Source organism: Loxodonta africana, chromosome 2, assembly GCF_030014295.1.
Source record: "Loxodonta africana isolate mLoxAfr1 chromosome 2, mLoxAfr1.hap2, whole genome shotgun sequence".
Classification (NCBI taxonomy): Eukaryota; Metazoa; Chordata; class Mammalia; order Proboscidea; family Elephantidae; genus Loxodonta; species Loxodonta africana.
Genome location: NC_087343.1, coordinates 226,276,877 through 226,292,579, shown reverse-complemented (window position 1 = coordinate 226,292,579; position 15,703 = coordinate 226,276,877). Strand labels below are relative to the sequence as shown.

Genomic DNA, 15,703 nt, shown 5'->3' with positions numbered 1-15,703 from the left:
CACAGGTTGTTAATGAGTCTTCCTGCAATCCTGATGCCCCATTCTTCTTCATATAGTTCAGCTTCTCAGATTATTTGCTCAGCATAGAGATTGAACAGATATGGTGAAAGGATACAACCCTGACACTCACCTTCCCTGACCTTAAACCATGCTGTATCTCCTTGTTCTGTTTGAATGACTGACTGCCTCTTGATCCACGTACAGATTCCTCATGAGCACAATTAAGTGTTCCAGAATTCCCATTCTCCACAACGTTATCCATAATTTGTTATGATCCACACAGTCAAATGTCTTCGCATAGTCAATATGACACAGGTAAGCAACTTCCTGGTATTCTCGGCTTTCTGCCAGGATCCATCTGACATCAGCAATGATATCCCTGGTTCCACGTCCTCTTCTAAATCGGGCTTGAATTTCTGTCAGTTCCCTGTTGATATACTGCTGCAGCCACTTTTGAATGATCTTCAGCAAAATTTTGCTTGCTTGTGATATTAATGATATTGTTCTATAATTTCCACATTTGGTTGGATCACCTGTCTTGGGAATATGCACAAATATGGATCTCTTCCAGTTGGTTGGCCAGGTAGCTGCCTTACAAATTTCTTGGCATAGATGAGTGAAGACTTCTAGTGCTGTGTTCATTTGTTGAAACATCTCAATTTGTATTAGTCGATTCTTGGAGCTTTGTTTTTTGTCAATGCCTTCAGTGCAGCTTGGACTTCTTCCTTCAGTACCATTGGTTCCTGATCATATGTTACCTTCTGAAATGGTTGAATGTCCACAAATTATTTTTGGTATAGTGACTCTGTGTATTCCTTCCATCTTCTTTTGATGCTTCCTGCATTGTTTAATATTCTTCCCATAGAATTCTTCAGCATCCTCAAGGCTTGAATTTTTTCTTCACTTCTTTCAGCTTGAGAAATGTTGAGTGTGTTCTTCCCTTTTGGTTTTCTATATCTAGGTCTTTGCACATGTCATCATAATACTTTGCTTTGTCTTCTCGAGCCACCCATTGAAATCTTCTGTTCAGCTCTTTTACTTCATCATTTTTTCCTTTTGCTTTAGCTACTCAACATTCAAGAGCAAGTTTCAGAGTCTCTTCTGACATCCAGTTAGGTCTTTTCTTTCTCTCCTGTCTTTTTAATGACCTCTTGCTTTCTTCAGGTATGATGTCCTTAATGTCATTCCACAACTCATGTGGTCTTCTGTCATTAGTGTTCAACATGTCAAATCTATTCTTGAGATGGTCTCTAAATTCAGGTGGAATATACTCAAGGTCGTGCTTTGACTCTCATGGATTTGTTCTAATTTTCTTCAGTTTCAACTTGAACTTGCATATGAGCAATTGATGGTTTGATCCACATTTGGCCCCTGGCCTTGTTCTGACTGATGATATTGAGCTTTTCCATTGTCTCTTTCCACAGAGGTAGTGGGTTTGATTTCTGTGTATTCCATCTGGCAAGGTCCATGTGTATAGTCACCATTTATGTTGGTGAAAAAAGGCATTTGCAATGAAGGAGTCATTGGTCTTGCAAAATTCAATCGTGTGATCTCTGGCATTGCTTCTATCACCAAGCCCATATTTTCCAACTACTGATCCTTCTTCTTTGTTTCCAACTTTTGCATTCCAATCACCAGTAATTATCAGTGCATCCAGATTGCATATTGCATCAATTTCAGACTGCAGAAGTTGGTTAAAATCTTCAATTTCTTCATCTTTGGCCTTAATGGTTGGTGAGTAAATTTGAATAATAGTGGTATTAACTGGTCTTCCTTGAAGGTGTATGGGTACAATCTTATCAATGACACTGTTGTACTTCAGGATAGATCTTGAAATGTTCTTTTTGACAATGAATGCAATGCCATTCCTCTTCAAGTTGTCATTCCTGGCATAGTAGACCATATGATTGTCTGATTCAGAATGACCAATACCCGTTCATTTCAGCTCACTAATGTCTAGGATATTGATGTTTATGTGTTCCATTTCATTTTTGACGATTTCCAATTTTCCTAGGTTCATACTTCTTACATTCCAGGTGCCACATCAGCAAATGAAGGTCCCGAAAGCTTGACTCCATCCACGTCATTAAGGTCGACTCTACTTTGAGGTGGCAGCTCTTCCCCAGTCCCATTTTAAGTGTCTTCCAACCTGATGGGCTCATCTTCCAGCACTATATCAGACAATGTTCTGCTGCTATTCATAAGGTTTTCACCAGCTAATTCTTTTCAGAAGTAGATCATTGGGTCCTTCTTCCTAGTCTGTCCTAGCCTGGAAGCTCAACTGAAATCTGTCTGCCATAGATGACCCTGCTGGTATTTCAATACCTGTGGCATAGCTTCCAGCACCATGGCAATACACAAACCTGCACAGTACAACAAACTGACAGACGTGTGTGGGTACCACAAATGGGTGATTTTAACAAAGAGAAATTTATTCTCTCACAATCTAGAAGGCTAGAAGTCCAAATTCAGGATGCCAGCTCCAAGGGAAGGCTTTCTCTCTGTTGACTCTGAGGGAAGGTCATTGTCATCAATCTTCCCTAGTCAAGGAGCTGCTCAGCACAGGGACCCCGGGTCCAAAGGATACACTATTCTCCTGGCTCTTCCTTTTTGGTGGTATGAGGTCCCCTGTCTCTCTGCTTGCTTCTGTCTTTATAACTCAAAAGATATTGACTTAAGACACAACCTAGATTGAGTCCTGCCTCATTAACATAACTGCCTCTAATCCTGCCTCATTAACATCAAAAAGGTAGGATTTACAACACATAGGAAAATCACATCAGATGACAAAATGGTGGACAATCACATAATACTGAGAATCACGGACTAGCCAATTTGACACACATTTTCTGGGGGAACACAATTCAATCCATAACAGAATACAACCAAGGTGATGAGATCTACGTTATTATGTGTATGTGATTACATTATGTAAGATCATAATGCCTGTCTTGTGAGCACCTTGTTGTGAGCTTCCTATGGAGGGACCACATGGCAAGGAACTGAGGGCATCCTCTGGCCAACAATCAGCAAGGAACTGAGGCCCTCGGTCCAACAACCAGCAAGGGACTGAATCATGCCAACATCCACATGTGCATGAAAGTGGATTCTTCCGCAGCTGAACCTCAGATGATACACCCTCCTCAGAGCCCAGCAGAGAACCCAGTCTAGCTGTGTTGGGACTCCTGAACCACAGAAACTGTGAGATAATAAATGTGGGTTATTTTAAGCTATGAAGTTTGTGGTATTTTTTTGAATAGCAATAGAACCCAAACATAAGACCCATGTAGAATTCTACACAGATGTGAGAACATTATATATTCATAGGAAAAGAGCTCCAAGTTATATTACTTTTAGGAAAAACTAAACATGTAGAAGAGTGGGGAGAGTGTGATAAAATTTGTATTTTAAAAATTTATACATGTATATATATTCATATATATTGAGAGAGGGAGAGAGGGAGACAGGTCTTGGCTGAAAGCAGAGAATATCAAAAAGATGTTTACCTGTGTTTTATTGACTATGCAAAGGCATTGTACTGTATGGATCATAACAAATTATCAATAACATTGCGAAGAACAGGAATTCCAGAATGCAACATGACCAAGAGGCAGTCTTTCGAACAGAACAAGGAGATACTGCGTGGTTTAAAATCTGGAAAGGTGTATGTCAAGGTTGTACCTTTTCACTGTACTGTTTCAATCTGTATGTTGAGCAAATAATCTGAGAAGCTGGACTGTATGAAGAAGAATATGGCGTCAGGATTGATAGACAACTCATTAACAACCTGTGGCATACAGATGATACAACCTTGCTTGCTGAAAGCGAAGAGGACTTGAAGCGTTTACTGACGAAGATCAATGACTGCTATAGCCATCAGTAGGGATTACACCTATACAGAAAGAAAACAAAAATCCTCACAACTGGACCAACAGGAACATTACGATAAACAGAGAAAAGATTGAGTCATCAAGGATTTCATTTTACTTGGATACGCAATCAGCGCCCATGGAAGCAGCAGTGAAGAAATCAAACAATGTATTGTATCAGACAAATTGGCTGTAAAAGACCTCTTTAAGGTGTTGAAAAGCAAAGATGTTACTTTGAGGACTAAGGTGTGTCTGACTCAAGCCATAATATTTTCAATCCCATCATATGCATGTGAAAGCTGGACAAAGAAGGAAGACTAAAGAAGAATTGATGCCTTTGAATTATGGTGTTGGTGGAGAATATTGAATATACTATGGACAGCTAGAAGAATGAACGAGTCTGTCTTGGAAGAAATATAGCCAGAATGCTCCTTAGAAGCAAGGATGGCAAGACTTCGTCTCATGTACTTTGAACGTGTTATCAGGCGTGGCCAGTCCCTAGAGATGGACATCATGGTTGGTAAGGTAGAGCGTCAGCAAAGAAGAGGAAGACCGTCGATGAGGGTGACTGACACAGTGGCAGCAACAATGGTCTCAAACACAGCAATGATTGTGAGGATGGCACAGGACCAGGCAGGGTTTCGTTCTGTTGTGCATAGGATCGCTATGAGTCAGAAATGGCTCAACGGCACCTAACAACAACAACATAGAGAGAGACAGAGACAGAATAAGGCAGGGGGGCGGGGAGATAGCTTTTCCCTGAGAGAATTTGGTGCTGGCACACAAGTATAGTATAAGATTCAATCTTTATTTTCCCTAGAGATTCCTTAAATAGAGTTTAAGCTTTTCAGGTCTCTTCAGTTATAATGTCCCAATTTTATACAGGAGCCCTATTGATGTGATGGTAAGATGTGGGAGGAGGGGAAGTAGCATATGATTATATGTTTAGGTCTCATTCTTTTAGTGGATCTGTGCCCCTGGGCTGTGACCTTCACAAGTGCTTCTCAGATTTTTTTTTTTCACTCTGTAGGTGAGACAGGAAGGCTAGAGGGGGCTGGAGTTGGGTATTTCCTTTCCCGCATGTGGAAACCTATATGGGGCTGGAGTTGGGTATTTTCCTTCCCCCATATGGAAAGTTAGAGGTGGCTGGAGTTGGGTATTTCCTTTCCCCCATGTGGAAACCTATACGGGGCTGGAGTTGGGTATTTCCCTTCCCCCATGTGGAAAGTTAGAGGGGGCTGGAGTTGGGTATTTCCTTTCCCCCATGTGGAAACCTATACGGGGCTGGAGTTGGGTATTTCCCTTCCCCCATGTGGAAAGTTAGAGGGGGCTGGAGTTGGTTATTTCCCTTCTCCCATGTGGAAAGTTAGAGGGGGCTGGAGTTGGATATTTCCCTTCCCCCATGTGGAAACCTAGAGGGGGCTGGAGTTGGGTATTTTCCTTCCCCCATGTGGAAACCCAGAGGGGGCTGGAGTTGGGTATTTCCCTTCCCCCATGCTGAAAGTTAGAGAGGGCTGGAGTTGGGTATTTCCTTTCCCGAATATGGAAAGTTAGAGGGGGCTGGAGTTGGGCATTCCCCCACGTTGATTAGGCTCTGGCAAAATAGGTTTCCTTGAGGGCAGACCATTTGTTAAGGAGAACAGAATACTCTGGCCATTTTTCAAAATGGTTACTTTTCCCCTCCCCTTGCCAGAAGTTCAAGGGAATTTCTCTCTGAGTTTCACAGTGAGAACCTGATGGGACTCCTGGAGGTACAACTTAGGAATGTATGGGGTCCCGCTAAAGCTGGGCCTCCAGGAGCTTTTATTCATTTATTTATTTTAACCTCTCAAGCTTGTCCACAGTCTCCAGCAATTAGTCAATTGCCCATTACGAGTTCCTACCTGATGCTAGGTAATGACCCACGTGCAGTCCAGCATGGTCACTGGGTGTGATTCAGAAACCAAGAACAACAAGCCCAAGAAACTATCCTTGTGCCCGACCAGGGAAGGGGCCAAACCATGTCCAACACAATCCTTGGCCTAGAATACAAAGAATTGCTGCTCTCTTCCAAGCAGAAGGACCATGTGGATAATGGACACACTAAGCCAGGACTGGAGAGAGATGCTTTGTCTATGACAAATGGTCCAGAGCACAGGGCCAAGAGGTCAGGCCCTTGTCACAGCCTGTCTCTCACAAATTGTGGCCCTGGGCAGGACACCCAACACCTCTACAACCCTGCCTTCACAGAGGGCACAGGAAGGCTACACTAGAGGTGTTTGAGGCACTGGGAAATCACTTAGCAGAGTTTTGGCTTCGTACAATCCCTAGTGATTGTCTGAGTGCTTCAATTGCTGTTAACCAGACCATGCTCCCAGCAAATAAAGGAGGACTCGGGACATTCTCACCCTCCTGACACCCACTGCCCTCATGGGCCCCATGGACCCAGGCTGGGATCATAGCCCCGACTCCTACTCCTGTGGGACCACAGATTGCTATGGGACACTGAGGCCCAGGCCACCCATGAAGATTTACAGGCTGGACAACACCATGGCAAACAAACATCCCTAATGAGGTCTTGGAACTGGCTGGGACACCAACCAGGAAGGGGAAGGGCATCATGGAGCCTCTGGTGGGACAACACACAACACGGAGGAATATAAAAGTCCCGGCAGCTCAGAGAACCTCACTCACTCACTCACTCACTCACTCCTCCTCCCACAACCTCCCCCCACCACCATGGCTGCTTCCACCACGTCTGTCTGCTCTAGCGGCCTGAGCTATGGCAGTGGCGTCTGCCTGCCTGGTTCCTGTGAGTCTTGCACTGGCCCCTCCTGGGAGGTGGATGACTACCCCGAGAGCTGCTGTGAGCCCCCCTGCTGCACCTCCACCTGCTGCCAGTCCACATGCTGTGCCCCCACCTGCTGTGCCCCAGCCACCTGCCTGACCCTCGTCTGCACTCCTGTGGGCTCTGTGTCCAGCCCCTGCAGCCAGGCAGCCTGTGGGTCCAGTCCCTGCCAATCAGTCTGCACTAGCTCCTGTGAATCCTCCTGCTGCCAACAGTCTAGCTGCCAGCCTGCATGCTGCATACCCTCCCCCTGCCAGCAGGCCTGCTGCATGTCTGTCTGCAGAAAGCCCATCTGCTGTGTGCCTGTCTGCTGCAAGCCTGTCTGCTCCAAGCCAGGCTGCTATGCGACCTCCCCCTGCCCGATTCCCTCCTGCTGCCAGCAGTCTAGCTGCCAGCCTGCATGCTGCACACCCTCCCCCTGCCAGCAGGCCTGCTGCGTGCCTGCCTGCTGCAAGCCCGTCTGCTGTGTGCCCGTGTGCTGTGAGGCCATCCCCTGCCCAGCCTCCGCATACTGCCAGCCCTCTCCCTGCGCCTCCTCCTGCTGCAGACCCTCCTCCAGTGTGTCCCTCATCTGCCACCGCTTGTGGAAGCCAGCCTGCCATGTGCCTACCTCCTCCTATTGTGCCCCCACCTCCTCCTGTGTGTCCCTGCTCTGCCACCCTGAGTGCCCCCGCCCAGCCTGCTGTGGACCCTCATCTGGCCAGAAGTTCTCCTGCTAACCAGACACTCTCCCCAGGGCCAGCTGGACTCCAGGCCCCACTGTGGCTATGCTCCTCACATCCACTCAGTCCTCATCCTGATCTTGCTAGACAGCTGCCCTCGCCTGAGGATGGGACCCCTCCACATCTCCACTGTCCCTTTGTGATTTTTGCCCCCTGGCTCCCCAGGAACCCCACAGCTGGCCTCGACTTCCAACCTGTCAGCACCTCTTAAAAAAAAAAATTTTTTTTTTTTTTTTGCACCTGAATAAATTCACCTTGATCCCTTGATCTTCTTTCCTGTCGTCAGACTCTCATGGTGGGGACACAGGGTTTTGACCAGACATTGGTCTTCCCCAGCCACAAACATTCTGTGAATGAGTGACTTACCTCAGAAATCACAGGGCAGAGGCCTGAGTCCTCTGGGAGGGTACCTGGGACTCGGCACCACCCAGGAAGGCTCAGGTTCTGCTTGGCCCCCTGCCCAGGGCTCCCCCAAGCTGGTTGTTCACAGACCTGCCATGGTCCAGGAGGCTCTCCAGAGCCCTGTAGAGCCCCTTTCCATCCACTGTCCTACCAGGAAAACCCACCCCTTCAGAAGTGCACTGAGGAAGCCAGCTTGCAGCTCCATGCCCCACAGCCCTTCTGGATCTGGGGTCTCCCCTCTCTATGGGCCATCCAGGGGCCTGTCCATTTAGCAGAAACATGGCATTGATGGGAAAAGAGCTTGGCTTCAAGGTCATAGGAGTTAAACTGACTTTATTTGGAAACAAAAACATTCCAAGAGAGCTGGGAGGACCTATAGGAACCAGCATCCAGGCGAGTGTCTCTCCAGGAAGACCTGGGTTCTGTCTGGGGAGTGTCAGGGACACAACAGTTAAGACTGCAGTAGTCTCCCTGTGACCTTGAGCCTGTGTCAGGCCTCAGTCTGCCAAGGGACAGTGCACAACACCAGGGCAAGATACACTAGACCACGTGTGTCAGCACATGCCGTAAGCCCTCTAGTGAGAACTGTAGAAGCGTCCAAGCTCATACTGCCTATTAGGGGCTGTGGTTGTCAATGGACCACTGTCCCCAACATGTCACATATCAATGTCCAGCACTCCCCTAACCTCCACGTGCTTTGAACTAGGTACTGCCTTCTCTGCCTGTGAGCCGGTCACTCATCCCACGGGCCTATGTCTGTGCCCTGAACCCACAAAGGGAGGCCCTGCTGCCCCGATGAGGGTCTCAGCCCCCTCCCCTAAAGCCCCAGCCACCTCCCACCCTGCTCTGCATTTCCCAACTTGCTACCATGTCCTTGACCCTTTGGCCCCCAGCTCCCGCTTCACCTCCTAGCCAGGCCTTCAAATGACACTCATTTTTAAAATGAGCTTTGTGAGATACAATTTGCATCTAATAAAATAAAATGCAATGTAGTGTTTAATTGTACAGTTTGAAGAGTTTTGATCTGCAACCTCCACCCAATGAAGATATATAACATTTCCATCATGGGAAAGGTATCCATGTGGCCCTTCCCCATCAGGTGCCACCATTCTCAGGCCCAGGCAATTACTGCTCTGCTTCATTACTAAAGATTTATCTTTTCTAGAGTTTGTATGAAAGGAATCACATAACACGTACTCTGTAGTGTCTGGCTTCATTTAGCCATCTCTTTCACTGTATTTATTAGTAGTTCATTCTTTTTTATTGCTAAGTGACATTCTATTGAATGGATGTACCAAAATTGTTTAGCCGTTCACTGGTTGAAGGACGTTTGGGTTACTTCCAGGCTTCGGTGGTTATGGATAAAGCCACTACCAACATTCATCCCACGGACCACGAAGTACTTTGTTTTCATTTCAAGGTCATATGTTTTCATATCTCTTGGGTAAATACCTAGGAGTAGGATCATATGGTAAGCATATGTTTAACTTTGTAACAAACTGCCAAATTGTTTTCCAAAGTAGTTGTACTATTTTTCATTCTCATCAGCAATATATATGAGTTGCAGTTATTCCACATCCCTGTCAATACTTGTTATTGTCAGTCTTCATTATTTTAGTCTTTCTAGGTGTATGGTGCTTATTTGTATTTCCCTGATGGTTAATAACATAGAGCATCTTTTCGTGTGCTTGTTTGCCGTTTGTAAATATCTTCTTCATGAAGTGTCTGTTCAAATCTTTTGCCCATTTTTCTTAAATCAGGTTATTTGTGTTCTTATTATTAAGTTGTAAGTACTCTCTGGAGCCCTGGTGGCGCAGCGTTTAAGAGCTATGGTGGGCTATGGCTGCTAACCAAAAGGTCGACAGTTTGAATCCACCAGCTGCTCCTTGAAAACTCTATGAGGCAGTTCTACTCTGTCCAATAGGGTCACTATGAGTCAGAATTGACTCAAAGACAATGGGTTTGGTTTTTTTTTTGTTTGTTTCTTTGTTTAAGTACTCTTTAAATATTATGGATACCAGTCATTTGTCACGTATTGCAAATATTCTCCCCAACTATGGCTAGCCTTTTCATTTTCTTGCAGCTTTTTTTAAAGAGCTGATGTCTTTAATTTTGATTTAGTCTAATTTACCAATTTTTCTTCAATGGTCCTATCTAAGAAATCTTTGTTATGCCCCAAGGTCACACAAATTTGCTCCTATGCTTGCTTCTAGATTTTTTATGGTTTTAACTTATGTTTATTTCTAGAATCTATTTCAAGTTTATTTTTCAGAATGCATTGAGTTCTTCAGGCATCATTTGTTGAGAGTACTATCCTTTCTCCTTTGAATTATCTTTCTCAAAAATCTATTAATCACATGTGTGCAGGTCTTTTTATGGACTCTCCATTCTGTTCCATTCTCCTATGTGTTTTTTCTTATACCAATAACACACTGTCTTGATCAATGTAGCTTTAAATTAAGTCTTGAAATCAAGTAAGGTATGTCCTCCAAATCTGTTTTTCTTTTTAAAAGTTGATTGGCTATTCTACTTCCTTTACATTTCCACAAAGATTTTAGAATCAGCTTGTTGATTTCTGCAGAAAAATTTGCTAGTATTTTGATTGGGATTGCATTAAATGTATAGATCAATTTGGAAAAAAATGGACATTTTAATAATATGTCTTTCAATTCATAATTTCTCTTCAGTCATTTATGATTTCTTCAATTTCTTTCAGAGATATTTTGTCATTTTTAGTATATAGACCAGAGGCTTTCCTGCTAATGATTTCAGTTCTATTAAATATAGTGAGTTGTGTTTTAAAGCTTAGCATATGGTTTATTTTGGTGAATGATCCATGTGCACTTAAAAAAAAAGGGGTATTCTAGTGTTTTGGATGGAATTTTTAATAAATGTCAGGTAGGTCAGGCTGGTTCACAGTGTTTTTCAAGTCTTTTATATGTTTGTTGATTTCATAAAATTTGGAAAATATTTGGCCATTATTTCTTTAAATCTTTTTTCTGTTGCCCACCCCCCCCCCTTTTCCTCTGTACTCCAATTATATGTATGTTAGATCACTTGATATGGTTTCCCAGGACACTGAGGCTTTGTTGATTTTTTTCAATCTTTTTTCTTACTGTGTTTTGGTTTGGGTAGTTTCTACAACTATGTCTTTAAGTTCACTGACCTTTTTTTCTGCAGCATCTACTTTTAAATTCTTTTTTTAATTTTTTTTGTAATTGTTGATGTTATATTTTTTAGCCCTTGGAATTACATTTGTTTCTCTTTTATATCTTCCATTTCTTTTCTCATTATGTTCTTATCTCTTTTAGATCCTTGAACATATTTATAATAGTTGTTTTAATATTCTTATCTGCTAATTCTATCATCTCTGTCATTTCTGTTTGTTTCTATTAACTGTTTTGTCTCTTAATTGTAGATTATTTTTTCCTCTCGTTCATGCGTCTAGTAATTTTTCATAGAATGCTGGCCTTTGTGAATGTCATATTGTTAAATGTTGTACTTTGCTTCCTTTTTTAAAAAAAGAGTGCTGGCCTTTGTACTGGCTGGCAATGATGCTACCTGTGAACCAGCTTGATCCCTCCAATGCTTCCATGCTTGTTTTTAAGTTTTGCTAGGGCAGATCTAGAGAAGTCTTTACTATAGGGCAAATTTAGCATTACTATTAAAATATACCTCTTCTGGGATCCTCTGGTAATCAGCAAGGTCTCTCCACTCTGGTTGTTTGGAACTCAAATGCATCCCAGCCTTGTGTAAGTTCTGGGAATTGTTCACCTTAAGCCTCTTGATTGTTTTTTGCCCAGTCTCATGGAGTTTTGTGCTCTGTGTGAGTGGTTTAGTATTCAGCAATGGACCCCAAGGAACCTTGAGCTCTCAAATTCCATCTGTGTCAGGCTCTTTGGATTCTGATCTTTATCTCCTCGGCTCAGTAAGAGCACCACGCTATTTGGCTTCCTTTCTCTGTGCTTCAGCCTGAAAACGCTCTCAGGCAGTAAGCTGCAGCAATCATAGGGTTCACTTCATTTGTTTCCCTTCCCTCAGGGATCACAGAGAATCACAGAGTTGATCAAGGATCAACTGCACCATCAGTTTTCCAGTATATGAGAACAGTAATTTCATATGCTTTGTCCCATTTTCTAGTTATTTAAGGTGGGAGGTCTAGTGAGGTCCATCATGATCTGCAGCATATTCTCACCCTTGATTTTGAGAAATTCTGTTTCTCTTCCCGTCCAGTCCTTTGATTTCTTCTTTGATTACTGAAGATCTTCCTTTGGCTCTGAGACTTAGTCTGCCTCTTTCTCCTCTGGGAAATGCCCTAACTAAATTCATGCCCAACCTGAGACATACTTACTGCCCTAGGACTGGCCCATATAGTGAGCATCCTCCTGGTAAATCTGACAGAGAGTCCTAGAGAAATGTGAGAAACCTCCGCCTAATTCCTCTGGGTGTCTGGGCTCCATGAGAAATACCCTCCAGCCCCATATTCCACCAAATCTTGGTGGTGTCCTCTTTTCACAGACCCATGGTAAATGTGTCTTGTCCCAGTTGAGGGGCCCATCTACAGAGTGATTCAGACAAAACCAGAGGCAGAGCTCAGGATTCTGTGGTTATGAGTGGCCAAGGAAGACACATGGGCTTGTAATCCAGTCATTGCTGGTAATTTCTAATGAGTTAATGAATCGAGGGTGTTAACAGGGAGAAGTAGAACATGTATAGAGTTGGTTTGAAACCATTCTATGAGATGCTGTCTTAGACTGGGTTCTCTAAAGAAGCAAAACCAGTGAAGCATACATATACTCAAACTGTTGGCCTTTTGGTTAGCAGCCATATCACTTAACCCCTGTGACTGATATATATATATATGTACACACATACACACACACACATATATATAACCAAAAGGTCGGCAGTTCAAATTCACCAGCTGCTCCTTGGAAACCCTATGAGGCAGTTCTTCTCTGTCATATAGGGCCACTATGAGTCAGAATCAACTTGACGGCATTGAGTATGGTGTTTGGTTTTATATATGTGTATATACACACACACATACACATATATGTATATATATATATATATATATATATATATATATATATATATATATATATATATATATATATATATATACAGAGAGAGATTAAGACTTATATCAAGAAAATGGCCCATGCAGTTGTAAAGACTGGAAAGTCCCAAGTCCATGGTTTAGGCATTAGGCTGGAGGCTTCTCCTGACTCATGTAGCTGCAGGTGCTGGTGAATCCAAGATCAGCAGGTTATACGGCAGGCTTCTGGCTCACAGGCTGCGGGGGCTAATGAACCCAAGGTAGTCAGATAAGACGGCAGGCCGCTAGCTCAAGTCCCAAGAACCAGAGGTCAGATGATGATGAGCCGAATATAGGATCCACAGCAGAGCAAAAGACAGCAAACAAGCTTTGCCAGAAACTCCATATATATTGGATGCAGGCCACACCTCCAAGGAACTCCCTTTCAGCTGATTGGTTGCTCATAACAGATCTCATCATGGGTATGATTATAACAGATCTCATCATGGAGGTGATTACATCATTACTCAATTGCCAAACTACATCATAACTGCCAAACCACTGAAAATCATGGTCCAGCCTAGTTGACACACAACCTTAACCATCAGAGTTGCTGAAGGGGATACCCAGTTATGAACGTGAAAAATTCTCCAGGTTAAATATATTGCAGTTAGGACATGTCTGTAGCAATAAGATGAGACACTCAAGAGTTCAAAAACAAGCTAGGTGGATGCTTGACTTGGTGATAACGGACTATACAGATTGAGGGCAATGGTAGATAAAGGAGTTATTCAGGCAATGAAGGAGCACTGGGTCTGCCCTTTGCTCAGATCTTGGGGGAGTGAATGGGCCAGAGATTCCCAAGTTATTATCCTATGGGCCACTCTTACCTGTACCTGCTGACCATCACCAATTATTCTAGAAGGTAAATATGGCCTCTAGTCGTATGATAGGCTGGCAGCTCAAATCTACCAGGAGCTCCTTGGAAACTCTGTAGGACGGTTCTACTCTATTCTATAGGGTCACTATGAGTTGTAATCGACTCAGCAGCAATGGGCTTGGAGTCACATGATATTTTTGTCCCTGAGTCTCTAACCTTTGTATTTTTGTTAATTAAGTTGGAAATCAAAATACTATCATTTATCAAATGAAACACCGCTAAGAAGTCTTCATTTTTGTGAAACAAGTCTTCATAAAATGGCAGTTCAAACGAAATTGCCAGTGGAACGTCATGACCACATTGGCTATCTTATTGGGCCATGTCACTCTATCCAGCCTCTGGAAAATTTCTTTTATATCCCAGAGTTGGCTTTGGTAAATACAACAAGCACTTTGACCAGGAATGGCCATCTCCTCTGAAGATGATAATGAACCTTCTCCAGAATTCTTATTCTCTGGAGTTATTTGTTACTTTCTGGTCCCATGTGTTGCAGTCAGCACACTGAGCCATGATACTGGAAGCCATGTGCACACAAACTATGTTGTGTGATGAACATTCTCAATCAACCTGGAGCCCATTGCATACAACCTCTACTGTAGCCAAGCTCCTGGGCAATGCTCAGACACTTTTGTGCTGGGATCCTTTTTGATTTTATAATAATTGAAACTAGTCAGCACTTCCTCCACTGACTCCAAAACATTGTTGCTGCTGTAACAGAAATACCACAAGTGGGTGGCTTTAAAGAACATAAATTTATTTTCTCACGGTTCAGGAGGCTAGAAGTCTGAATTCAGAGTGTGGATCTCAGAGGAGGTCCCTCCTTGTTTATATCAGCTTCTAGTAGCTGACAGCAACCTTTGGCTTATAGATGCATCTGTCTCCATTGTCTGTCTTCCTGTTTCCTCTGTGTGTGTTTCTGTGTCTATTCTGCTCTTTTTATAAGACATCACTCAGAAATGATTAGACTTAGAATCCACTCTACACAGGTATGACCTCATTAACATAACAAAAGAAACCTCCCAGTTTCCAAACAGAGTCGTATTTACAGGTACAGGGTTTAGGATGTCAACACATGTTTTGGGGACACGATTTAATCTATAACACATATTGTTATTACCAACACGCTTCTTTCAGATTTCTTAAATATCCAGGAATCATCACAGTGTCTTTATGTCCCGGCCAATGCATTTGGGTCGCATATGATCATTATAATGATAATGCGTTTGTTCTCTGCCATTATTGCCAATCTTTTTAAATACCTAAAAAAATAACTACTACTCTGATTTTGTTGTTAGCTGCCAACGAGTCTCTCTGACTCATAGCGATCTTACTTATGTACAACGGAATACAACATTGCCACGTCCTGTGCCATCCTCACAATCTTTGGTATGTTTGAACCCATAGTTGCAGCCACCGTGTCATTCTAGCTCATGGAGGATTTCCCTCATTTTCACTGACCCTCTACTTCGCTAGAGACCGGTCTTTCCTGATGACGTGTCCAAAGTAAGCAAGAAGAAGTCTCGCCATTCTTGCTTCCAAGGAGCATTCTGATTGTTCAAGACACATTTGTCTGTTCTTCTGGCAGTCCACACCACAATGCAAATGAATCAACGCTTCTTCTGTCTTCCTTTTCCATTGTCCAGCTTTTGCATGCATATAAGGCAATTGAAAAGACTGTGCATGGCTTAGCTCAGGCGGACCTTAGTCATCAATCGACTCAATGGCACACAACAAATGAATGATGGCACTTATGGCAGGAGGGTTGGGGATAAACCCAAGGTGGTCCTGAAATGGCCAAAGGGCTGCAAAGCCCACCCCATGCTCTTGGCTGCCCAGTCCTGATAGCTGGGAGCCACATGCCACCGGGCCCAGGACCGCACCAGGGTCCTTTAGGATTGCAAG

At 43.5% G+C, this 15,703-nt stretch overlaps 2 protein-coding genes across 4 annotated transcripts in view; both read left to right on the top strand.

Annotated features, from left to right (window-relative positions):
• Window positions 1-15,703, top strand: part of TSPEAR (thrombospondin type laminin G domain and EAR repeats) — a 211,915-nt gene that overhangs the window by 85,459 nt on the left and 110,753 nt on the right. The window lies entirely within an intron of this gene.
• LOC100673900 (keratin-associated protein 10-12-like) lies at window positions 6,248-7,514 on the top strand. Of its 2 annotated transcripts, XM_023559154.2 has the most exons (2): window positions 6,248-7,254; window positions 7,336-7,514. In XM_023559154.2, the coding sequence occupies exons 1-2, from the start codon at window positions 6,588-6,590 to the stop codon at window positions 7,413-7,415; spliced, it is 747 nt and encodes a 248-aa protein (XP_023414922.1). In that variant the 5' UTR covers window positions 6,248-6,587; the 3' UTR covers window positions 7,416-7,514. The 2 variants fall into 2 exon arrangements, with proteins under 2 accessions (XP_023414922.1, XP_003419087.1); XM_003419039.3 differs by having other exon boundaries at window positions 6,248-7,514.